The 27,212-nt window shown below is 43.4% G+C and overlaps 1 protein-coding gene across 1 annotated transcript in view; it reads right to left on the bottom strand.

Annotated features, from left to right (window-relative positions):
* PDE1A (phosphodiesterase 1A) overlaps positions 1–26,855 on the bottom strand; it is a 490,470-nt gene extending 463,615 nt beyond the window's left edge. Inside the window, exon 1 of the mRNA XM_073633739.1 lies at positions 26,034–26,855. Within this exon, the coding sequence (XP_073489840.1) occupies positions 26,034–26,134 (101 nt within the window). The 5' untranslated portion in view covers positions 26,135–26,855. The remainder of the gene's footprint in view (positions 1–26,033) is intronic.
* Positions 26,856–27,212: the final 357 nt, after the last annotated feature.

The following is a 27,212-nucleotide window of genomic DNA, read 5'->3' as shown; positions in this document are numbered from 1 at the left end:
TAAAAAACACCTGAAGGACTCCAAGATGGTGAGAAATAAGATTCTCTGGTCTGATGAGACCAAGATAGAACTTTTTGGCCTTAATTCTAAGCGGTATGTGTGGAGAAAACCAGGCACTGCTCATCACCTGTCCAATATAGTCCCAACAGTGAAGCATGGTGGTGGCAGCATCATGCTGTGGGGGTGTTTTTCAGCTGCAAGGATAGGACGACTGGTTGCAATTGAGGGAAAGATGAATGCGGCCAAGTACAGGGATATCCTGGATGAAAACCTTCTCCAGAGTGCTCAGGACCTCAGACTGGGTCGAAGGTTTACTTTCTAACAAGACAATGACCCTAAGCACACAGCTAAAATAACAAAGGAGTGGCTTCACAACAACTCAGTGACTGTTCTTGAATGGCCCAGCCAGAGCCCTGACTTAAACCCAATTGAGCATCTCTGGAGAGACAAAATAATGGCTGTCCACCAACATTTACCATCCAACCTGACAGAACTGGGGAGGATCTGCAAGGAGGAATGGCAGAGGATCCCCAAATCCAGGTGTGAAAAACTTGTTGCATCTTTCCCCAAAAGACTCATGGCTGTATTAGATCAAAAGGGTGCTTCTACTAAATACTGAGCAAAGGGTCTGAATACTTAGGACCATGTGATATTTCAGTTTTTCTTTTTTAATAAATCTGCAAAAATGTCAACAATTCTGTGATTTTTTTGTCAATATGGGGTGTTGTGTGTACATTAATGAGGAAACAAATGAACTTAAATGATTTTAGCAAATGGCTGCAATATAACAAAGAGTGAAAAATGTAAGGGGGTCTGAATACTTTCCGTTCCCACTGTATGATGGGGCACAGTGGCTGCATTTGATGGGGCACAGTGGCTGCATTTGATGGGGCACAGTGGCTGCATTTGATGGGCACAATGGCTGAAATTGATGGCACAGTGGCTGCAATTGATGGTGAACAAGTGGCTGCATATGATGGGCACAAGTGGCTGCATTTCATGGGCACAGTGGCTGCATATGATGGGGCACAAGTGGCTGCATATGATGGGCACAAGTGGCTGCATGTGATGGGGCATAAGTAGCTGCATATTAAGGGCACAAGTGGCTGCATATGAAGGACACAAGTGGCTGCATATGATGGGCACAAGTGGCTGCATATGATGGGCACAAGTGGCTGCATATGAATGGGCATAAATGGCTGAATTTGATGGGGCACAGTGGCTGCATTTGATGGGCACAATGGCTGCAATTGATGGGGCACAAGTGGCTGCATATTATGGGCACAAGTGGCTGCATTTGATGGGGCACAATGGCTGCATATGATGGGGCACAAGTGGCTGAATTTGATGGGGCACAGTGGATGCTTTTTATGGGCACAATGGCTGCAATTGATGGCCCAGTAGCTGCAATTGATGGGGCACAAGTGGCTGCATATGATGGGCACAAGTGACTGCATTTCATGGGCACAGTGGCTGCATATGATGGGGCACAAGTGGCTGCATATGATGGGCACAAGTGGCTGCATATGATGGGGCACAAGTGGCTGCATATGATGGGCACAAGTGGCTGCATATGATGGGGCACAATGGCTGCATACGATGGGGCACAAATGGCTGAATTTGATGGGGCACAGTGGCTGCATTTGATGGGCACAATGGCTGCAATTGATAGGGCACAAGTGTCTGCATATGATGGGCACACGTGGCTGCATATGATGGGCACACATGGCTGCATATGATGTGGCACAATGGCTGCATATGATGGGGCACAAGTGGCTGAATTTGATGGGGCACAAGTGGCTGCATTTGATGGGGCACAATGGCTGCATATGATGGGGCACAAGTGGCTGAATTTGATAGGGCGCAGTGGATGCATTTGATGGGCACAATGGCTGCAATTGATGGCCCAGTAGCTGCAATTGATGGGGCACAAGTGGCTGCATATGATGGGCACAAGTGGCTGCATTTCATGGGCACAGTGGCTGCATATGATGGGGCACAAGTGGCTGCATATGATGGGCACAAGTGGCTGCATATGATGGGGCACAAGTGGCTGCATATGATGGGCACAAGTGGCTGCATATGATGGGGCACAATGGCTGCATACGATGGGGCACAAATGGCTGAATTTGATGGGGCACAGTGGCTGCATTTGATGGGCACAATGGCTGCAATTGATAGGGCACAAGTGTCTGCATATGATGGGCACACGTGGCTGCATATGATGTGGCACAATGGCTGCATATGATGGGGCACAAGTGGCTGAATTTGATGGGGCACAATGGCTGCAATGGATGGCACAGTGGCTGCATTTTATGGGGCACAAATGGCTGCATATGATGGGCACAAGTGGCTGCATATGATGGGCACAAGTGGCTGCATATGATGGGGCACAAGTAGCTGCATATGAAGGGCACAAGTGGCTGCATATGATGGGCACAAATGGCTGCATATGATGGGGCACAATGGCTGCATACGATGGGGCACAAATGGCTGAATTTGATGGGGCACAGTGGCTGCATTTGATGGGCACAATGGCTGCAATTGATAGGGCACAAGTGTCTGCATATGATGGGCACGCGTGGCTGCATATGATGTGGCACAATGGCTGCATATGATGGGGCACAAGTGGCTGAATTTGATGGGGCACAAGTGGCTGCATTTGATGGGGCACAATGGCTGCATATGATGGGGCACAAGTGGCTGAATTTGATGGGGCACAGTGGATGCATTTGATGGGCACAATGGCTGCAATTGATGGCCCAGTAGCTGCAATTGATGGGGCACAAGTGGCTGCATATGATGGGCACAAGTGGCTGCATTTCATGAGCACAGTGGCTGCATATGATGGGGCACAAGTGGCTGCATATGATGGGCACAAGTGGCTGCATATGATGGGGCACAAGTGGCTGCATATGAAGGACACAAGTGGCTGCATATGATGGGGCACATGTGGCTACATTTGATGGGCACAGTGGCCACATTTGATGGACACAGTGGCTGCATTTGATGGGACACAAGTGGCTGCAGATGATGGGTACAAGTGGCTGCATAGGATGGGGCACAGTGGCTGCATTTGATGGGGCACAGTGGCTGCATTTGATAGGGCACAGTGGCTGCATATGATGGGGCACAAGTGGCTGCATATGATGGGCACAAGTGGCTGCATATGATGGGGCACAAGTGTCTGAATTTGATGGGGCACAGTGGCTGCATTTGATGGGCACAATGGCTGCAATTGATGGCACAGTGGCTGTTGATGGGACACAAGTGGCTGCATATGATGGGCACAAGTGGCTGCATATGATGGGGCACAAGTAGCTGCATATGAAGGGCACTAGTGGCTGCATATGAAGGACACAAGTGGCTGCATATGATGGGCACAAGTGGCTGCATAAGTTGGGGTACAAGTGGCTGTATATGATGGGGCACATGTGGCTGCAATTGATGGCACAGTGGCTGCATTTGATGGGACACAAGTGGCTGCAGATGATGGGTACAAGTGGCTGCATAGGATGGGGCACAGTGGCTGCATTTGATAGGGCACAAGTGGTTGAATTTGATGGGGCACAGTGGCTGCATTTGATGGGCACAATGGCTGCAATTGATAGCACAGTGGCTGCATTTGATGGGGCACAAGTGGCTGCATATGATGGGCACAAGTGGCTGCATGTGATGGGGCATAAGTAGCTGCATAATAAGGGCACAAGTGGCTGCATATGAAGGACACAAGTGGCTGCATATGATGGGCACAAGTGGCTACATATGATGGGGCACAAGTGGCTTCTGTATGATGGGGCACAAGTGGCTGCATGTGATGGGGCACAAGTGGCCGCATTTGATGGGCACAATGGCTGCAATTGATGGCACAGTGGCTGCATTTGATGGGACACAAGTGGCTGCAGATGATGGGTACAAGTGGCTGCATAGGATGGGGCACAGTGGCTGCATTTGATTGGGCACAGTGGCTGCATTTGATAGGGCACAGTGCCTGCATAGGATGGGGCACAATGGCTGCATTTGATGGCACAGTGGCTGCATTTTATGGGGCACAGTGGTTGCATTTAATGGCACAGTGGCTGCATTTGATGGGCACAGTGAGGCTGCAATTTATGGGGGTTTTTTTTCAGTATTTTTCAGTTTGTTTGTGCCCCCCTAAAACTTTTGAGCACCAGCCTCCACAGAGTGCCTCTGTTGCTGAAACCCTCCCACTGTGAGATGAAATGTCTGGGAGGGGGAGAATTTGAGACATCAATGAACTAGGATTCAGATCATGAAAAATAAAGGAAGTTTTGTCTACTTTATGAGGCTTGGGCATCACATAGTATCTGAATTGGTACTTGCTTAGCCATACAGGAGCCTTTAGTTGTACTTTAAAGAAAACTTACAAGCAGAGGTATGTGTAAGGTGCCCTAGTCAATCTCCTCTGGAAATGCTAGTTGCCTGGCTTTCTATGGCTTCAGTGCATTCTAAACTGCTGATCCCAAACAATCACACAAAAAATTGAAAAAGCAATAACATTATTTGCTTATGTGTTGCGGTTTATAACTCCACAAAGTTTGAAACAATTGGATCAAAAAGACAGTCAGATTACTAGCATTTTCAGAAGGAGTGATCAGCAATGACTACTTCTGCATTTCTGCCAATACAGATTACCTTTCAAACATTGATATTAGCACAGTAAATCTGCTTTTATTTTAAACTTTAATCAAAGTAGCATTTGATTTGGAAAAAGAACTGTGCTGGTAGGAAGGCTTTTTATTGTAGAACAGACATGCCTGCTTCAGTATACACTCTTAGGAAGGCCTTGATACTGGGGTATATTATCTATCAGGAAGATCAGCAGGTGTAAGGCCCCTTTCACACGGGTACCATCAGTTTAGCCACGTTAAAAACGTATCAGTTATCCGTTGCTTCATCCATCTTCTGTTCCGTTAATCTCCGTTTTCATCCATCTTCCGTTCCGTTAATATCCGTTTTCATCCGTTAATGTACACGTTTACATCTGGTTTTTCATCCGTATGTGTTTCCGTTTTCATCCGTTTACAGCAGTTTCTGTACCTTTAAGGAAATTACCCAGAAAGCATTGCCCCGACTACTTTCTATCTCCATCAGGAGAAGTTCCTTGGCAGTACCAATATATAAATAATGCAGTGTAAATTTAAATGTATTAATTAATTAATTTGGTTATTTCATTGTGTTTTGATAGCATAAAAAGACACAAAAGTACATGATATGTTCAAAACAGTTTTAGTTTTATTATTCTGCATAACCCTTTAAAAATAAAGGTTTTTTTACTTTTTTTTTATTTGTCAGTATGAACTTTGAATTATTTCTTCAAAACGGATCTTAACTGATCGAACGTTGACGGACATTGTCAGTTAATATCCGTTTTGACGGATCTGGACGTAGCCTTGTATGTTAAAAAAACAGATAAAAACGGAAGCGGAGGTTAACGGATGGTAACGGATGGTCATCCGTTTGCCCATAGGAATGCATTGTCGTCTGTTGACGGATGGAAGAAAAACGGATAGACAGTCCATCCGTGTGAAAGGGGCCTTAGGTCAACCAGTTATGATGGCTGAAGCCACTGAACCTGGAAGAAGACAGGTGAAAATGTCTGTACTAGCATGGGAGCTCATGGACATCACATCACTGGAGCAGAAGTAAGTATAGCATACTTTAGTTCCACTTTAAAGTAATTGTAAAGTCTCTTTTTTCTCTCTAAAAATAACAAACATGTTATACTTACCTGCTCTGTGCAGTTGGTTTTGCACAGAGCAGCCTGGATCCTTCTCTTATCGGGTCCCTCTTCAGCTTTTCTGGCCAGACTATGTGTTGCGTTAACACATGTGCATTGGGGTGTGCTAGGTAAAGGCAGACCGTTCTTTGTGAGTGGATCTACAGTACCCCTTGTAACCATCACTGCTGAAGGTCCCATCTCTCCTCTGAGTTCAGACTCTTTATTCAGTAAACCGAATGTTCACTTCATTTATTTAGTCACGTGAAAAGGTAATTCCTGTTCACTTTGGATACCCATTTGCTTTTCACATGGTTGGATAAATGAAGTGAATATTCACTCAATTTACTTAGTGAAGAGTCTTAACTAGGTTAGTAGATCAAAATCAATATATACTACACATCGCATCTTCAGGTTTGCCTTCTACTTCACCCCGTGAAGTTGGAAATGGCCATGTTCATAGTATGCAGTATACATGGCATTTTTTGTGCAGTGCTTCACAAAGTAGTAAGAGATAAACATTTGACATTAACTACTACCAGCCTTCCCACCACCAAGAAGATTCTAGGGTGGTGCGTTGGCTTCTACAAATAGTGAGGGAGCAGGTGATCCAGTATAAAATCAGGGGAGCATGTTTGTACCTAATTCTACTGCAAATATTTCCGTCTGGCGAAATTACAGCTATGGGTATACCCTTCAATATAGGAAGCACACTTTTCCTCACAGCATAGTGAATGAGGTGAAGCTCTGCTGATTGCCTTATCATGTACAAGCTAAAATGCTTTTTGTTTTTTTTGTTTTTCCTTGCAGGTAAATGGGTATTCTAAATTAAACTTCACCACATTCATTAAAAAAGAAGTATGTTTTTTTTTTTTTTTTTCTTTTTAGACTCATACTTACCTAGGTGGATGCAGCATCAGACCGATGCTGCAGCTGTTCTCTGGCGTCTCTGCACTGAGAACCGAGCCACAGAACACCACCAATGGCTCGGTTCTCACTCCTCCCTGAGAGGAGAACTGCTGACTGTCAGTCTGCATCTCTCTGCTGCTCCAGGCTCACTGGAGCGCTGAGCTGTGGAGGGGTGGGGAGCGGTCCTCTCAGCGGACTGCCATCAGTCCAGGCAGCTAGCAGATCCAGACTTCTGAAGTCGGGATGACGCGCTTCCTCGACTGATTCCAGTGACATCAGCGGAGAGCGGACTACAGATCACTCTCTGCTGAAAACAGGTCACAAGAGTGCAAAACAAATTGCACTCCTGTGACCCAGAGGAGAAGCCCAGCCTAAAAAAGCTCAGGCTGGACTTCTCCTTTAAGCTGTTGGGGAAAATACCCTTGCAAAGTGAACAGCCTATTTCCCTTTAGTAAATTAACCCCACTGTTTTTCTAATGTTCTAAATGTAAACCTGCATTTACAGCTGGCATCTTGTTACAGTCCTACACCTGCAAACATCCTAAGTTTATTTTTAAGTACCTCTTCTCTTCAAAATTCCTTTTTATAATCTTGATGCTTCTTGGCTATGTTTTCCTTATTTCACAGAATTCCCAAGAAAGCACTTGAGTCAAGGTATTTCATTTTACTTAATAGGCTTTGGGAATAATACATTGTTTAAGTTCATTCAAGACTTTGTACACATACACACTTACAAAAAGAGATTGACTTAGCAGAGATGCTTAAATGTGTAAAACATTGATGATTCATTATTCACATTGACACAAATTACCACAGGGCAAGCAGTCATGTCAAATCAGAATCTTGCACTACGCAAGCCATTTATCAAGCTAATGTGCACCTGTTTGCAATTAATTGCTCGAGTCTGTGGGCTGATGTAAGGAAGATCTCCTTAAACTATTGAAAATGAATTGTGAAACAAACTCAGATGAAGGTTGCTGAATCATTACAAAGATCTATATTTGTCAAGATTCACATTGCTTACAGTGAGATTTCCGGTTCTGTTCTGAAAAGTATTACAGGCTTTTTACTAATCTCCATTCAGACTTATTATAAATGTGAACTCTGTCATCTTTAGAAAACAGACCACATATTGTAATAATGCTGTTGATTGGGGTAATTGACACACGACACAGATGACGTCTTCCGCCCCTCTGTGACTAAACGGCGTAGGGAGGAGCGGCGTGCTGACGTCACCACATACCGCTCTAGACCCGGAAGCTATGGGCAGCATACGAGAGCCGGCCGGCTCGTGTTTCTGATTTTATCCATCGCTGAAATTATCTGCATAATTGTAAGTGCAATATTTTTTATTACAATAAACTTTTAAAAACATAATACACTATGGAAGCTTTATGTCATTTCACGGCTTACGAACACCTGCTTGCCATACGAGATGACATCCCATGCTGAGATTGTGGGGCATCCTCTTAGCGCTGGCAGCCGCCGAAAGACCCGAGGCTGGGGTAGAAGAGATCTCCGTAAAAAGAGATCTAGGGAGCTGGTAAGCGGCAGCATTTCTCGTGGTGAAGGCACTTTTTGTATTGTACCCCAACACATACCACCTCCAGTGTCGGCATTGCATGTCACCGCTTGTAGAAGAATATAAAGTCACCCCCCGGAGGACTGTCTATATTAGTAGGCTTTTCACTTTGGCCTATTTGAGTGGACTTTATTTTTTAATAATTATTTTTATATAATATATTTTTTTTGGCATTATATTTCTTGCATTTGGTTATATATATTTTTCACTGTTTTTCCTTTTCTTGCACATGTTACTGGTGATAGGCAATGTCAATGTGATATTGTATATATGCACATAAGTATATCCACACAACCTGCAAGGTGTTTTTCTTGATGATTTCAAATCAATTCATAGCGCAGCTTATTATTTGATATGTTACTTTGAATGTGTGTCTCGCATTTGTTAGTTGCAGCTTTTTTTACAGTATTTAAGTTGAATCTTATACACATGATCACTTTTGGGATAGCGCATTAAAAACATTTTGGAGTTTTGTATGTATTTGTATCTGGTGAGTGGCCATTTTTTATGCGGTGGTGGTGTTGGCGCTGAAAAGCACTTTAAATAATAAGGAGAAAACAGAGCACCATATCAACACAACGGCAGTGGATACCCCCATAGGGATCCACGTTTTTATCAGCACAAGTGTATTTAAGCTGAACTGTACACAATTTTATTATTTTTTTATATATGATTTATAGAGTGATAAATTTAAGTGGTGATATTAATAGTTAACACTAATTATTGATGTATAAGTAGATTGATTTAGATGGTAGAGCAGTCAGGACGACATGCTTAGCTGAGCAATCTCCTCCTCCCCTCCTCCAGATGAAAGAATAAAAAGTCTATAAAGAATCATGGGATGTATGAGATCATGTTGGACTAGGCCAGAAACCAGAAAGCAACTAAAGAAATAAAAAAAAAAGGTTTAAACAAGAAAATATAATATGCTTTCCTATCTATTTACTCATGTTAGCAGCATAAGGATTAAAAAAGTCAATGTTGATTAAGAGAATTGAGTTCTACTTTAAGGTTATATTGGGCTCCTGAGAGTAAAGAAAGTTCAACTATTCTCAACCAAAATATTTGAATCCCGATGGTGACCTTAACCCTATCATTAAAGTGTAAAGTGTAAAAACTGCAACAAGTACAATTATTCTTGCTTTTATCAGCGGTCACATGATTGCTCTGTCCCCCCTTCTTACCACAGCTAGGAGGGCTACTGTGGGGATTGTAACAGACACTCGGTTGCTACTGCCCACTTTACAGGTCCCAGGAGCTCTTTCGCTCCACAGAGACCTCAGAAGCATTCTCAGCCTGTAAGCGGGGATACATGGATGATTTTTACCCCTTGACCTTCCCTGCAAATAGGCCAACTAGGGAACTACAGACTTGCAGTGATTTAGCATGGCATTCTGTTGTTCCTTTTGTAAACTGAACTGCACATGTCTGTCAACACTACCACTGGTCTTAATCCATGGATAGATTTGACAGAATGCAGCAGAAAGCAGGTACAGGAGAGGATAGACTGGAAGAATGTCAGAAACCATGAATCAGACTGAGACAGAAGTACAGTTAAATAACACTTGTTTAATAGTAATAAAAAAAAGGTAAACAGAGTAAATGTAGTCAAAACATAGCCAGAGTTCAGGAACCGGGACGGATAGTGAGACAAGCCAAAACGTCAGGGAGCCAGAGATGAGCGTAGTAGAACAGCAAGCAGGATCTGGAGCCAGAAGGAATGTCAGCCAAGTAAGTCTTTAACAGGAACACAGGCGAGCGTCTCTAGAGATGTGACCAAGGCGAAGGCAGAGATCATCTGTACTGGACGGCTTAAGTAGGCAGGACTGACGAGTAGGATATCATCAACAGGTGAGTCACTGTGGAGAGATAGAAGCTGGCAATTAGCCAACAGCTGAGCAGCCAGCTTTGAGAAGGAAGGGCTGAGCCCAGCCCTGAGACAGAATCATCAAGTATTTTTTTTAACTTTGCCAGCCAAAAATGAAAAAAGAAGCCAGGAAAAGTAAGGCTAGAAATAAATGTTTAAAATGCATTATTTAATTTAATTTCTGCATTTGAAAAATGTAATCCTAAACCCACCATACTGCTAACCCTAGCAATAACCCTCACCCCACTGTAACACTAGCCCTAATAGTAATCCTAAACCCTAACAATTAAAAAAAGCTTGCTCTACTTAAAAATCCTTTACAATCCACCTGCCATGTGTCACTCCTCCTTCTCCCACAATGCAGCACTCGGTACCTAGAGGCGAGTCACAAGACACAATCAATATCAGGTTGGGGGTGTGCCAAGCTCTATGAAAGCAGAGAAACCGTAGGGTTTGGGGGTTTTGTAATGGCAGAAGTTTAAAGTAGGTACCTTAATTGTGCTTGCTAGACATTCCATATGTCCTTTAGAGCAGTGGTCATCAACCCTGTCCTCAGGGCCCACTAACAGGCCAGGTTTTATGTATTACCTTGGGGAGATGCAGATTAGAATACTGCAATCACTGAGCAGCAAATGATATTACCTGTGATGTATTTCAGTTATCTTGCAAATCTGGCCTGCAGGGCTGGACTGGGACAAAAATGTGGCCCTGGACTTCATCATGACCGGCCCACTTTAATTTTGAGTGTCCCCAACAGCACCCCCCTTACATCAGAAAGTCCCAATTAGAAGCCCCTTCACATCAGAGTCCCCATCAGAAGCCCCCTTCACATCAGAGAGTCCCCATCAGAAGCCCCTTCACATCAGAGTCCACATCAGAAGTCCCCTTCACATCAGAGTCCCCATCAGAAGCCCCCTTCACATCAGAGAGTCCCCATCAGAAGCCCCCTTGACATCAGAGAGTCCCCATCAGAAGCCCCCTTCACATCAGAGAGTCCCCATCAGAAGCCCCCTTCACATCAGAGAGTCCCCACCAGAAGCCCCCTTCACATCAGATAGTCCCTATCAGATGCCCCCTTCAAATCAGAGAGTCCCCATCAGAAGCCCCTTCACATCAGAGTCCCCACCAGCAGTCCCCTTCACATTAGAGTCCCCACCAGAAGTCCCCTTCACATCAGAGTCCCCATCAGAAGTCCCCTTCACATCAGAGAGTCCCCACCAGCAGTCCCCTTCACATCAGAGTCCCCACCAGCAGTCACCTTCACATCAGAGTCTCCATCAGAAGCCCCTTCACATCAGAGTCCCCACCAGAAGTCCCCTTCACATCAGAGTCCCCACCAGAAGTCCCCTTCACATCAGAGTCCCCATCAGAAGCCCCCTTCACATCAGAGTCCCCATCAGAAGCCCCCTTCACATCAGAGTCTCCCTCAGAAGTGCCCTTCATATCAGAGTCCCCACCAGCAGTCCCTTTCACATCAGAGTCCCCACCAGAAGTCCCGATCAGAAGCCACCTTCACATCAGAGAGTCCCCATCAGAAGCCCCTTCACATCAGAGTCCCCATCAGAAACCCCCTTCACATCAGAGTCCCCACCAACAGTCCCCTTCATATCAGAGTCCCCATCAGAAGTCCCTTCACATCAGAGTCCCCATCAGAAGCCCCTGCACATCAGAGTCCCCATCAGAAACCCCCTTCACATCAGAGTTCCCACCAACAGTCCCCTTCATATCAGAGTCCCCATCAGAAGTCCCTTCACATCAGAGTCCCCATAAGAAGCCCCCTTCACATCAGAGAGTCCCCTCCAGAAGCCCCTTTCATACCAGAGAGTCCCCACCAGCAGTCCCCTTCTCATCAGAGTCCCCACCAGAAGTCCCCTTCACATCAGAGTCCCCATCAGAAGTCCCATTCACATCAGAGTCCCCACCAGAAGCCCCTTCACATCAGAGTCCTCCTTAAAGATTGTTTACAAACCATCTGCCATGGGTCACTCCTCCTTCTCCCACAATGCAGCACTCGGTACCTAAGAGGCGAGTCACAAGACACAATCAATATGAGGTTGGGGGTGTGCCAAGCCCTATGAAAGCAGAGAAACCTTAGGGTTTGGGGGTTTTGTGATGGCAGAAGTATATGGAGAAGGTTAAAGTAGGTACCTTAATTGTGCTTGCTATACATTCCATATGTCCTTTAGAGCAGTGGTCATCAACCCTGTCCTCAGGGCCCACTAACAGGCCAGGTTTTATGTATTACCTTGGGGAGATGCAGATTAGAATACTGCAATCACTGAGCAGCAAATTATATTACCTGTGATGTATTTCAGTTATCTTGCAAACCTGGCCTGCAGGGCTGGACTGGGACGCAAATTTGGCCCTGGACTTCATCATGACCGGCCCACTATAATTTTGAGTGTCCCCAACAGCACCCCCCTTACATCGGAAAGTCCCAATTAGAAGCCCCTTCACATCAGAGTCCCCACCAGAAGTCCCCTTCACATCAGAGTCTCCACCAGAAGTCCCTTCACATCAGAGTCCCCATCAGAAGCCCCCTTCACATCAGAGTCCCCATCAGAAGCCCCCTTCACATCAGAGTCCCCACCAGCAGTCCCCTTCACATCAGAGTCCCCACAAGAAGTCCCCTGCACTTCAGAGTCCCCATCAGAAGCCCCTTCACATCAGAGAGTCCCCATCAGAAGCCTCTTCACATCAGAGTCCCCATCAGAAACCCCCTTCACATCAGAGTCACCACCAGCAGTCCCCTTCACATGAGAGTCCCCATCAGAAGTCCCTTCACATCAGAGTCCCCATCAGAAGTCCCTTCACATCGGAGTCCCCATCAGAAGTCCCGTCACATCAGAGAGTCCCCACCAGAAGCCCCCTTCACACCAGAGAGTCCCCACCACAGTCCCCTTCACATCAGAGTCCCCACCAGAAGTCCCCTTCACATCAGAGTCCCCATCAGAAGCCCCCTTCACATCAGAAAGTCCCCATCAGAAGTCCCCTTCACATCAGAGTTCCCATCAGAAGCCCCCTTCACATCAGAGAGTCCCCATCAGAAGCCCCTCCACATTAGAGTCCCCATCAGAAACCTCCTTCACATCAGAGTCCCCTTCACATCAGAGTCCCCATCAGAAGTCCTCGTCACATCAGAGTCCCCATCAGAAGCCCCCTTTACATCAGAGAGTCCCCACCAGAAGCCCCCTTCACACCAAAATTTCCCCTCAGCAGTCCCCTTCACATCAGAGTCCTCACCAGAAGTCCCCTTCACATCAAAGTCCCCATCAGAAGCCCCCTTCACATCAGAAAGTCCCCATCAGAAGCTCCCTTCACATCAGAAAGTCCCCATCAGAAGTCCTGTTCACATCAGAGTCCCCACCAGAAGTCCCCTTCACATCAGAGAGTCCCCATCAGAAGCCCCTTCACATCAGAGTCCCCATCAGAAGTCCTGTTCACATCAGAGTCCCCACCAGAAGTCCCCTTCACATCAGAGTCCCCATCAGAAGTCCCCTTACATCAGAGAGACCCCATCAGAAGCCCCTTTACATCAGTGTGTCCTCCCTCTCCTCCCCCTCCCACATGTACTCACAGTTTTGAAGGCAGCTTCTCGTTCCTCTCTCCAGTCATGTGATAACAAGTGATAAGGGGAGAGAGGAAGAAAAGTCTGCCAGCTGCCTATCTCCTCCTGCAGGCTGGAGAGAGCATAATGCCTAATGCTCTCTCCAGCAAGTGACAGAAGCAGCTCCTCCTGACAGGAGTAAAATCGCGATCACTCACTGTCAGTGAGGAGCGGCGCCAGGACTGGAGACTCCCGGTAGTCCCGATGGCCTGTCCATGTCTGTTGGCCTGTTAGTGGGCCCTGCGGACAGGGTTGATGACCGCTGCTTTAGAGATTTATTTAGAGAATACAGGTTTAAACTGCAGGTTTGCTACATGTTCCCTTTTTTTACATTTTGAAAGTGTAGAAGCTATATATAGATATAATATGAGCAGTTTAGCGTAAACTAAAGCATTCTGGTCAGACATTCAGTAAGTTGAGCTTATTATCTGTTTTAACTATATTAAACATAAATATTAAATATATGCAAAATAAATGAAATAGTGCTTGACACCAGATTCAGGGCCAGCCATACCTTGGGTCCCAGTGGGTCCAATGCACCCAGACAGCAATTTGTGAAGGGCGGCAGAGCAGGGCTGCCGCTACCTACACGATCCGCACTGAGTGCAGACTCAGTGAGAGTGGACCCAGGCAACACAATGTCTTGGGCCAGAACTGACCAGATTGTACCTCCAGAAACTTCTTCTTTACAATTGACATACAAAGTTCTGGTTAATGGCCCACATTCTGTAAAAGAAAAGAGTCTATGAAAGCAATGTATACTATATATCTGTAACTATGGTAATGATTTGGCTGGATTGAGTAGCTAAACTATTACATAAAAATTAAAAGTTAATTTGTTTCAGTTCACTAAGGATACATTTTCCAGAAAATTCATTGCCATGGATACATACGGTATGAATGTGGTATCTTTCTTAAATATGTCCATTGATTATCTGGGCATTACGACTTCTCATATGCTGAATCATACATCTAATGTGGGCGCTGCAGAGATTTTTTCTGACAAGTTAGACTTCCTATTTAGGAACTTTTTTACAGCTCCAACTGCAGAACATTCACCAAATGCTCACTGTGGGGCAGCACTTCCACCTGGCAGCACTGGGGTCATCAGTTTGAACCCCAACCATGGCACTACCTGCCTGGAGTTTGCATGTTCTCTCTGTGCCTGTGTGGGTTTCCTCCCACACTCTAAAGCAGTGGTTCTCAACTCCGGTCCTCAGGACCCACTAACAGGCCAAAATTTAAGTATTACCTTGGGGAAATGCAGACTAGAATACTGCAATCACTGAGCAGCAAATGATATCACCTGTGATGTATTTCAGTTATCTTGCAAACCTGGCCTGTTGGTGGGCCCCGAGGACAGGAGTTGAGAACCACTGCTCTAAAGACATGCTGGTAGGTCAATTGGCTCCTGTCTAAATCAGCCCTAGTATGTGTATGTACGAATGTGAGGTAGGGACCTTTGATTGTAAGCTCCTTAAGGGCAGGGACTAATGTGAATGCACAATATATATGTAAAGCGCTGCGTAAATTGTCAGCACTATATAAATGCCTGTAATAAATAATGTTCTTCTTGCAAGTGGTGTCACGACTTGGCTGCGCAACTTTTCATTAAAATACATTTTTAATTTAGAGATGTATTCAGGCCTCCTTTGTGCTTCTTAAAAGGTAGTAGATAACTTCAATCTGCTAACCCAAACTAATGGTGGTGGTTAGTAAATCCAACACACTTTGGATTTTGATTGAAACCCAACACATTATGGATTATGTTTGTTTAGAGAGTCTCTTCCTGCTTGCTAAGATTGTGGAGAGCTGCAAAGTATAATAAATATTGCTGCTACTGGTCTGGACCTCAAAAAACAATGATATATGATTTGCTGTGGTTTTAATAAATTTAGAACATATCATGTTACAAAATAGAGGAGGTTACAGCATATTGGGTAAAAATGGATGGTGTAGCCTAAAATGGAACCAAGGTTATAGTTACAGATAACATTATAAATGGGTCTTTAAATTGTAATTTTGTATTGTTTAATAAAAACATGATATGAGCTAAAAGCCCCCTTTAATGACCTAGAGACAAGAAACTTAAAGCGGTGTTCCGTCCCCAAAAAAAAATATTAAAAGCCAGCAGCTACACATACTGCAGCTGCTGGCTTTTAACAATCGGACACTTACCTGTCCTGGAGTCCAGCGATGTCGGCACCGCAGTTGATGTTATCATCAGCTGTCAAGTGCTGCCGTCGCCATTGCGGGTAAGGGTACCCGGTAGTGTAGCTTTACGGCTTCACACTGGGAACCCTACTGCGCATGCGCAAGGGCCTGCTCCTCTCTCCTACTGGCCCGGTGACAGGGAGAGGAGGAAGGAGCCCCGCAATGATGTCACGGGCCGCAGCCCGGACTCCCGGAAGTGGGAACAGGATACCTGTCAAAGACAGGTATCCTGTCCCCCCTGCCACCGAAAGGTGCCAATTGTGGCACTAGAAGGGTAGAGGAGACAAATGAGCGGAAGTTCCACTTTTGGGTGGAACTCCGCTTTAAGATGGCCATAGACTAGTAGAATTTTACATAAGCAGAATTTAGCTTGAAAATGTTTTTTTCTTCTCATGGTTAGTAGAGTCGAATTGACATTCATTTTGACTGTACTAACAACACAATTCAACAGAGCAGGATTGGGGGTTTTTTTAATAAACAAATTTGTCCAAATTTGTCATTTTAGTTCTGCAAAATCATACATATTGTAATGGAATTTGTTAATGTGAATGCAATCCATTCAAATAGCAAAGTGGTTCTAAAGCCTAAACATTTTTTGCCTTAATGCATTCCTTGCATTAATTTAAAAAATGTTCCAGTACCTGTATCGTCCCCTCCCCCGACTTTATACTCACCTGAACCCTTATTCAGTCCAGTACTGTGCTGCCTGCTCTCACATGCTTTGCATGCCATTGGCTCTCGCTGCTGTCAGCCAAATCCTGTGACAAGCGAGCGGGGGTTGGGGTCGAGCCACACTGTCTGTGTCTATGGATGCAAGCAGTGCATCTTGGGATCCAGCCCACAGCTGTGCCACAATAGGAAGCAGCTCTGTGCAACTTTGTAACTAACATGTTTGTTATAGAAAAAAAAGTTTATACTTTACAATCACTTTAAGGGCTTTGAAATGAAATGGAAAGAAACCTGAAAGAATATTCTGACAAATGATTTTTCTATGAAAGTTTGAACAAAAAGCAAATATATGGCCAGCTCTTTAACAACAGATAGTGTTGTAGAGTTTTGTGCTCATTATCTCCAGAGTCAAATCTCAATCTTTATGCAGTTGGCTAAAGTGTAGACTGTTGTTGTAAATGAGGTTCATTCATTTGGAACAGAGACCAGTCACTAGTGGGTTATCACAATGCTCAGTACTAGGTTCTGTTCTATTTAATGTAAATGATATAAAAGAAATTTGGTGGGTAAGATATGACTTGTTGCTGGTGACCTAATGGTGGGCAATAGGGTGGATATCCCTGGAGGTGTTTTTAATATGGTACATGATTTGGCATTGCTGAAAGATTGGTCAAAGCAGTGGAAACTGAAGTTCAATCTTTCTAAATATAAAATAATGCACCTAGGAAAAAAAAAATCTCTTGTACAATATTGGGGGTACAGTGTTAGCCAGCATTACAGAGGAAAAAGATTTGGGAGTACTTATTTCAGATGATTGCAAAATGAGCACAGTGTGGCCAGGCAGTAGGAAAGTTGAATAGAATTCCAGGATGCATCACTAGAGGGATCACCAGCAGGAGAAAGGAGGTTCTGATTCCCCTATATAGATCTTTAGTCATACCTTATTTAGAGTATCGTTTCCAGTTCTGGAAACCTCACTTACACAAAGATATTGATAAGATAGACTGAGTCCAGAGACAGGCAACAAAAATGGTGAAAGGTCTGAGGGATAAAACATATCAGGATAGACTTCAGGAACTTAATATGTACAGGAAAGAAGGGAAAGGCCAGAGGGGACATGAATTAAACCTTTAACCGCTTCCCGCATGGCCTTTAGTAAAATGACAGCCGGCCTTCTTTTGAGGTGTAGTGGTCCATTAAGTCACTGTTGTGCCGTGTACACACGACTGGACTTTTCGACAGCAAAGGTCCGACGGAAAGGATTCCGACAGACAATTTGATCGTGTGTGGGCTTCATCGGACCTTTGCTGTCGAAAAATCAGACGGACTCTAGAAATAGAACATGTTTCAAATCTTTCCGACGGACTCGAGTCTAGTAGAAAAATCAGTTTGTCTGTATGCTAGTCCGACGGACGAACAACGACACAAGGGCAGCTATTGGCTACTGGCTATGAACTTCCTTATTCTAGTCCGGTCGTACGTCATCACGTTCAAATCAGTCGGACTTTGGTGTGATTGTGTGTAGGCAAGTCCATTGCCTCGGAACTCCGTCGGAACTCTGTCGAAAGTCCATTAAAAAGTCCTTTGGAGTTCAGTCTGTCGAAAGTCCGCTCGTGTGTACACGGCATTAGACATTTTCAGCTTTAGCAAGACAGTTGAAGGTTTAGGCTGTAAAACAATCCTGTTTCATGATTGGCCTCTGTCCCATCAGAATGAGAACTGATAACAAGCAGGGCCCTCTGATTCCTCCTGTATTGAATTGCATTGTAACTGTACAGTCTGCCTTTATGTTGTAAAGCACTGCGCAAACTGTTGGCACTAAATAAATCCTGTATACTGTAATAAAAATATTAATAATATTGTTTTTTCTATACCAAAGTTAGCTGTAGTATACTATAAAGATCTGTACTGCTCTTGTTTATCTTCAACCTTTTTATGAATTTCTTTGTGAACTAAATACAAAGTGGTGTGGCTGTGTTTGCTTATGACACAAGATTATATAGAATTATATAAACACAACAAGATCTCAACAAAATGCCAAAATAGGCAGTTGGCGTACCAAATTAAGTCTTGAGAAATATAAGTGTATTTAATATGTGTGTCTAATCCATGATAGTAGCTTTTTATGTAAAATAAAAAAGAGTTGTGAAAAGCTGAAGAAATTACTTGTCAGTAAATTAGGCAACGGTGCTCACTGCCAAGTATGAGCTGTAAAAGTAAATTAAATATTGGAATGTATAAAAAGGGATATGCAAGCATAGTATTAACCACTTGCCGACCAGCCACCGCCATTATACTGTGGCAGGTCCGCTCGTTCCTACAAATCGCAGTAGGTGTACGTTGGCCTTTTACACAGCTATAGCAGGCGTGCGCCGCACGGCGGGGGAGCTGATGTGCGTGGCAGGTGGACGCGACGTCCGCCGGCCTCCCGCAATACTCCACAGAGAGGCAGAACGGGGATCTGTCAATGTAAACAGACAGATCTCCATTCTGTCAGGGGAGTAGAGAGGGATCGTCTGTGTCCCAGTGATCAGGAACAGCGATCTCTCTCCTCCTCCAGTCAGTAAACTTCCCCCACAGTTAGAAACAACTCCCAGGGAACACATTTAACCCCTTGATGGCCGCTAGTGTTAACCCCTTCCCTGCCAGTGTCATTTATACAGTAATCAGTGCATTTTTTATAGCACTGATCGCTGTATAAATGTCAATGGTTCCAAAAAAGTTTCAAAAGTGTCTGATCTGTCCGCCGCAATGTCGCAGTACCACTAAAAATCACTGATCACCGCCATTACTAGTAAAAAAAAAAAAAAAAAATGATAACAAAAATGCCATAATTCTATTCCCTATTTTGTAAACGCTATTTTTTTAATCAAAAATATATAGAAGAATACATATTGGCCTAAACTGATGAAGAAATTCGTTTTTTGTTTTTTTAAATTTTGGGATATTTATTATAGCAAAAAGTAAAAAATATTGTTTGTTTTTTTTTCAAAATTTTCGGTCTTTTTTTGTTTATAGCGCAAAAAATAAAAACCACAAAGGTGATCAAATACCACCAAAATAAAGCTCTATTTGTGGGAAAAAAAAGTGACGCAGTGCCGTATCGCAAAAAATGACCTGGTCTCAAGGGGGAAAAATGTTCCGGTCCTTAGGTGGTTAATATTGTATAAAACACTTTTTGTACTAGTATAATAGTTTTAAGCACTGTGTAGGACAAAAGAGATTTGGTAAAGATAATAAGGCAGGCAGATAAATCATGGAAGGTCTCACTTAAAAATGTGGATTAAACTCTTAGGCCTCGTACACACGATTTGATTGTTGGACGACCGAGCGTCTGATTTTTGTCAAAAGCGCGTGTGCAGGATTTTGTCTAGCATACTAACTATCCGTAAATTTTCTTTTGACAAATATGAACGTAGTGACGTACTATGAGAGTATACAGAGGAAGTTCATTTCTGAAGCGCCATCCTTAGCCTCTTGCTAATCTCGTGTTAGTAGAAGTTAGTAGAATTTTAGTGAGCATTGATTCACGATTTTCAGATCGTACAAAACAAATGCCTTTTAAAATACGGTTGGCATAACTACATCAGTATCACCAGCAAAGCAGCTTCATTATTATCCCATTAAATAAGATGAGAATGTTTTCTGCATTTTGACATCTCATCAGCTGCCGCGTCATGGATGTTAATTCTAGATTGCGAACGGTAGTTTACAAGACCGAACTCTTCCAGCTCGTTCCTTGATTCGGAGCATGCGTGTTTTTATAGCCTGCACATCCAGCTTTTGTCTGATGAAAAAGTCAAATCGGCTGTTGAAAGCACCGTACTAAAGTTCCAAAAATCCGCAGACAACTCGTCTTACAAATTTTCCCATCTGATTTTCGTGTCGTGTGTACGAGGCCTTAAGGTGTAAATCTGAAGACAAAAATCTGCAGAAAATCTAATAGTGGGTATGGGGCCTTATCCTATGTGTCTATGCACATTAGGACGATTACAGACATTTTTTTAGCTCAACGTTTAGAGGCAGGAAAAAAAACCCTTCTGGTTTGTGTTTCTGATTGGAGCTTACTAGCAGAAAAAACGTAAAACTCTTCTAAACTTGTCTAGACTTTGTACAAAAAATGTTCTATATAAGTGTTTTTTAATCCCAAGAGAACAGACGTTTTTTTAAGCCCAGTGTGCCCAGTTAAGCCCCCCAGCCCCCCTTGTATTTACCTGAGCCTGATCTTGATCCAGCAATGTGCACGACAGTAGTATCTCTCTTGGTCCCCCCTCTCCTCTTTAGCTCAGCCATTGGCTCCTGCTGTGGTCAATCACAGCCAGTGAGGAAGGAGTGGGGGGATTCCAAGTCATGCTCTGTGTGTCTATGAACACACAGAGCCAACTCTGGAGTGACCCCACATGATTCCCCCCATAGAAACTGGCTTCCTATGGGGGCACTCATGGGGGGGGAGGGGGTATGAGCCAGGATCACCAGCGAAAGACCCGAGAGAAGGAGGATCATGGCTGCTCTATGCAAAATCATTGTATAGAGTATGACATTTTTTTTTAAATATGCCTTTACAATAACTTTATTATTTAAAAGTGAACTAATTAATATGTATATGTATAACTCTATGGATCCAGTCATATGATGCAGCCCCTCCATGTCAGCACCAACAACGGATGAACCATGGGAGTCTATGGGGATGTCACAGATTCCTAGGCATTGTCAAACACTCTCTCCTTTCCCCTGCAGCTGCCACTGGCTGACACAGGGGATCACATGACCGGACCAGAATGGGCTGAAAATAGGTAAGTTAATCGGCATATGTGTTAGGAGGGGAGATTGAGCACTTTGAAGACTTGTTAGGTTAAGCCTTCTACTTTAAGGCTGGGTTCACACTTATGCGAATTGGATGCGGGTTTCCCCCACATACAATTCGCATAGCAGGAGATTGTGACCACTATGCATTCACTATGGAGCCGGTTCACACATCTCCGCAGCGGCTCCAGTGTGAATTGCACAGGAGTCCTGTGTGTCTTTTGGTCCATTTCAGGTCTGAATTCAGGCTGAAATCAGACCTGAAATGGTGAATGGAGACGCCCCGGACCCCTGCTGTGAGCCGCTGCGTGTTCCATTGTGAACCCAGTCTAAAATGCAGGATAATGGATCTGGAAAGTATAACATTTATTTATATGTCCCAGATCAATTTCTCCTGTGTTTAATAAATAACACAAACACAGGAGGCCCATGTGAATGAAAGCTTATACTTTTAGCAAACAGTAGCCATGCTAAAACAAACATCTACTGTAACTTCATCTAAACAGCGCACCCTCCAAATCCACTCTTCTGTAATTCATCTATTGCCAACTTCACATTTCAACTACGAAGCAGCTCTGCATAATAGATGCCATAAAATACATTACAAAAGACAGTTTCCATGCAACCATTTAAATGTTCACCTTGATTATTTAAGGGCTCATTTACAATAGTGTTACCCCACCACAGTGGATCGCTTTTCATAAAGCTGTTGACAGGAGGGGAGGAAGGGTTATGTTGCCTCTTCATTGCCTGTTTTAAACCCTAAAAGCCCACACCACAGCACTGCAACAGGGGGTTTAATTCGTGCTGAGGCCACAAAGTATTCCAGCCGTGGCATGTGTACACCCCCTTCCACTGCCTTTGCAGCTGAAGGGGTACCATTGGGTGGGGACAAAAATCTGACTCCCCTGCATTTTTTACCGCCCCTAAACAACAAGTGTTAAATGAACCCTAATGCCCTGTACACACGGTCAGACTTTCTGACGGAAAATGTGCGATCGGAGCTTGTTGTCAGAAATTCCGACCGTGTGTGGGCTCCATCGGACTTTTTTCATCGGAATTTCCAACACACAAAGTTTGAGAGCTGGCTCTAAAATTTTCCGACAACAAGCTCCGATCGCACATTTTTCGATCGTGTGTAGACAATTCCGATGCACAAAGTGCCACACATGCTCAGAATCAAGCAGAAGAGCCGCACTGGCTATAGAACTTAATTTTTCTCGGCTTGACGTACGTGTTGTACATCACCGCGTTCTTGACGTTCGGAATTTCCGTCCAACTTTGTGTGACCGTGTGTATGCAAGACAAGTTTGAGCCAACGTCTGTCGGAAAAAATCCGATGGATTTTGTTGTCGGAATGTGCAGGGCATTAGGGTTTTCAATTCCACCTGTGGAGGCATTTAATCCTTTCTTGATCTTTCATGCAATCATCCAAATTTACTGCAGTGTTTTTTAAAACTGCCACTCTCAGCATTATTTGAATTTTTGTATATATACAAGACCGGACTGTAAGGATAATAAGGTCTGAATGTAGAGAATGGGAAAGTTATATTGCTCACAGTGCCACCAAAGTTTTCTAGCTGATAACAAAAACGAAAAAAAAAAATCCAGATCATAGACGCAAAGAAGATCAGTTAGATAGGAATGCAGAAACATCTTATCCAGGATCTGCAAAGCCTCTTACAGGTCCCAGTTGGAAAAATAGGGTAATTTCTGTCATACAAATACTACCTGTCAGCCTTTTTTTTTTTAAAGTTTAATTCTGCGTTTTTGGGGGGACAGATTGTGTTTCCCCTCATTTCAAATTTTTCAAAATAGTGGGGTTTTCTCTAATATGACTGCTAAAGTAGAAATACAAGTATATTGTCACTTTTGGACCCTTTTACTGTTGCTTATTGACTGTTTTGTAATATTTTTTCATAAATATTTTCTTGCACTGTTTTCTCTACTTTTCATTAAAACAATATTTTAAAATTGTTCAGCTGGATCTCTGAATGCTTTAACCACAAGAGCCTTGCCTCAGTAAGGAACTACTGTATTGTAAACTCTGTTACATTCCTGTCTGAGCATGGCAGCGACTGATACAGATATTACTTTTAAAAAGGTAAGAACTGGACCAGCAGATGCTGTGAACAATGTGCGTTACCATTAAACACATGGCGGTGGCTACATTTTATGCGTGTAAAGAGTTAACTGCAGAGTTAATCAACCACAGTGACAATCACCCTCAGTCTGCTGAGGTTGTTGTCCTACAATAAGGAAAATCTCATCAAAGGGAGGGACCATATGGACCTTAGAAAACAGCATCTTCTTTAAGTGTGTTTCAAATTAAAAACATGGACAGCTATGTATAAAAGGGATGCAGTAAACTTAAAGTAAACCAGTGCTTTGCCCATGATAGAAAAAATATCCAGTACTCCCCTTTCAACTCAGTCCCTTTCTTTCCATGTAACAGTGCTGGTGCTTAGCAATTGACAACCACCCAGATAGCAAGGTTAACTTGCCACAAATTTGTGACAGTGTTGAATTGTAAGTCTTTTTAACTTGCTGCACATTTTCACTTGTACACTTGAAGCACAAGTTCTAGTTAACACTTTTCCAATTTATAGCAAATTTGTGTGGCAAGTCTTTAGCAAGAGCAAAGTTGCAGTGGTCAGTCTACAGCAAGAGCTCTGCAAGTCACAGTGGCCCCTGTGGTGAGATGATTATTGCACAACATAACTGAACCAGAACTTGCAGCAGACATGCAGAATGTTTGCAAAGAAAGTTGATCTGGAGTCATGCAATGCGGACTTGCTGCAATTGTGCAACAAACTTATCAATAGCTTAGCAAGTCATTTTCAAACTTGCAGCTCAATTGCTCAGTATCTGGGTAAGGAACCTAGCACTATAACATGGATTTTGGGAGAGGGTCTTCAGCCCAGCACAACTGTTGCATCTAGGGGTTTAGACAGGGATTCCACTTCTGGTGCCGTGCATGAGCAAAGAATAAGTTGATTTTTTTTAAAAGAGAAAAACAATGCACAGCCATGCTTAAGCTAGACAAAGGAAATTTGAGTTCTGTGTGTTGGTGGCATTTTCTACTTACATTTTTGCTAAGTAATTTAGCTCATAATACACTATATTACCAAAAGTATTGGTACGCCTTCCTTTACATACCTTTATAGGTTTAAGAGTGTGTTTATGGGAACGTTTGACCATTCTTCCAGAAGTGCATTTGTGAGGTCAGGCACTGATGTTGGACGAGAAGACCTGACTCGCAGTCTCCACTCTAATTCACCCCAAAGGAGTTCTATCGGGTTTAGGTCAGAACTCTGTGCAGGCCAGTCAGGTTCTTCCACCCCAAACTCGCCTTAATGGACCTTGTTTGTGAACTGGTGCGCAGTCATGTTGGAACAGGATGGGGCCATCCCCAAACTGCTCCCTCAAAGTTGGGAGCATGAAATTGTCCAAAATGTCTTGGTATGCTGATGCCTTGAGAGTTCCCTTCACTGGAACTAGAGGGCTAAGCTCAACCCCCCTCCACCAAATGATTTGGACCAGTGAACAAAGCAAGGTCCATAAAGACATGGATGAGCGAGTTTGGGTGGAAGAACTTGACAGGCCTGCACAGAATCCAGACCTCAACCCGATATAACACCTTTGGGTTGAATTAGAGTGGAGACTGCGAGCCAGGCCTTCTCGTCCACATCAGTGCCCGACCTCACAAATGCGCTTCTGGAAGAATGGTCAAACATTCCCATAGACACACTCCTAAACCTTGTCGACAGTCTTCCCAGAAGAGTCGAAGCTGTTATAGCTGCAAAGGGTGGGCCAAGCTAATATTGAACCCTACGGACGAAGACTGGGATGCCATTAAATTTGATGTGGGTGTAAAGGCAGGTGTCCCAATACTTTTGGTAATATAGTGTATAAAGGTGCACCAATTCTTTAATGCTACCCCTTCCACTTGTGATTTTCTCTGCATTGTAGCGTTTGGTTAGCTTCAAAACAATATTTAGGGCACTCAGATGCTTGCTTCACCCTACTTCCTGAGAGCTTGGGCAACTGCTGGGGACCACATAGACACAGCAGTTATGATGTCACTTCTCACAATAATGAATTAGTATCCTGGTTATGAAAAGATCATGTAGAAAAGATCTGACTTGTAGCAGCCAGAAAATGCTTCAAGACTTTAGATAACAATAAAGATACTAGTAATGTGCAATTCATCCTATATCCCATTTTAGTTTATAAAAACATAGATTAATAGTACTAGTGTTTTGGTAGTTTTGAGTTGTTTAAAACAATGTGCTATAAAATAGAATTCCCATTTAACCTACAAAACACTGGTCTAGCCCAACCCATTAGTCATGAAAAAAGCAATGAGCCAAAGCCTGACATCCTTTCACTTAACTGTAAATGCTAAAGCTATACAAAACATTACTTTAACAAAGGGCACTTTTACAGCTCTCATTTTATTTCAGATAAAGAGTTTAAGAAAACCACAGTGCTATTTTCTCTACAGCTTCAGCTAATAAACCCATATAGTAATTCAGCAACACTTCAAGTACAGCAGTGAGTACTCAGTCTCTAATGCACTGTAGTGATGATGCTAAACAGATCACTTAAGATAAATAACCATGGAGCGTAAGATACTTACATCCCCTGCAAACGCTGAACCATTTTATCATTCGATTCCTTCTTTTTTAATTTGGAAGAAGTGTATTTCTGCTCGGAGTCTTCTGAGGTCGTAGAATCCATTGTAAGTGTCTTATGCTGTAACAGTCACATTGACTATAAGTCCCACCAAGTAAAAGCATTCCTTAGTCCATTGCAGTCCACTAACCCAATACATGTAAAAATATAGCATGTAGTAAAAAAAAAAAAAAGAACCTAGACCATAAGGAGTTTAAAGAGTTAAAGAGAAAGATCTTTTTTGGTAACTTAATGGAAATTTCCCACTGTTCTGTCTCCTTTGGTTTTCAGCAGTTTAAAGTATCCTCTTGCTCTGATAAGTAGAAACAGTACATGCAAGATGGTTAAGTATACCACTGCCTGCCTGTACGCTCAAGCTCTTCCCACATGCCGCTGAGTTTTACAGTTGTGTGCACCGAAGCACAAAAGCACTTTGCAATATCCAAGGATTCATTGTCATTTAGAATAAAGGAGAATTACTTAAGCTCTCCATGAGAGACAGATTTGCAGTAGCAAATAAAAAAAAGCACCAAGACAGAAATACAGAAAAAAGAAAAAAAAAACAAGGAAAATACCCGGCATGAACTAAAATTACAAAATCTCCAAGGCAGGATAAAAAAAAGCTCATATTCTCCCACAGATCTGCAGAAATCAGTTAAAGGTTTAATCTGAGCATTAGCACGGCTCTAAAACAGATAGATCACTGGTCTTTGTGGATATGATGTAGTTCAAGGAGCTTGTATCATCTGGTCCACAATATCATTTCATGATTATTTATCCCCTTTTAGCAACTCCACACAGTAGGTAAATGTCACTTACACCAGTGATGACTGTAGCAGCTGCAACACACACTCTACATCACTTATTCCTGAAACCCTTTAGGTCACGCAGCGAGAGCGAGAATAGCAAACATTTCAGGCTAAACAAGAGGGCATGAGTCAGAATTGCTTTTGGAATTACACCCTAATGCTGCCAAGATTTTGCTTTTATTTTGCACCTGATTTCTATAGTGAAGAAAAACAGCTTTAAAGAGAAGGTATTCATACGTTCCCAGGAAACCCCAAATCTTTATATGGAAAAGGCACTTACAGTGTAAGCTTCTAAAAGTACTTTATAAAAACATGCCTTATGAGGTTGATTTACT

Source organism: Aquarana catesbeiana, linkage group LG06 (genome assembly GCF_042186555.1).
Source record: "Aquarana catesbeiana isolate 2022-GZ linkage group LG06, ASM4218655v1, whole genome shotgun sequence".
Classification (NCBI taxonomy): domain Eukaryota; kingdom Metazoa; phylum Chordata; class Amphibia; order Anura; family Ranidae; genus Aquarana; species Aquarana catesbeiana.
This window is presented reverse-complemented; position numbering and strand designations above follow the sequence as displayed.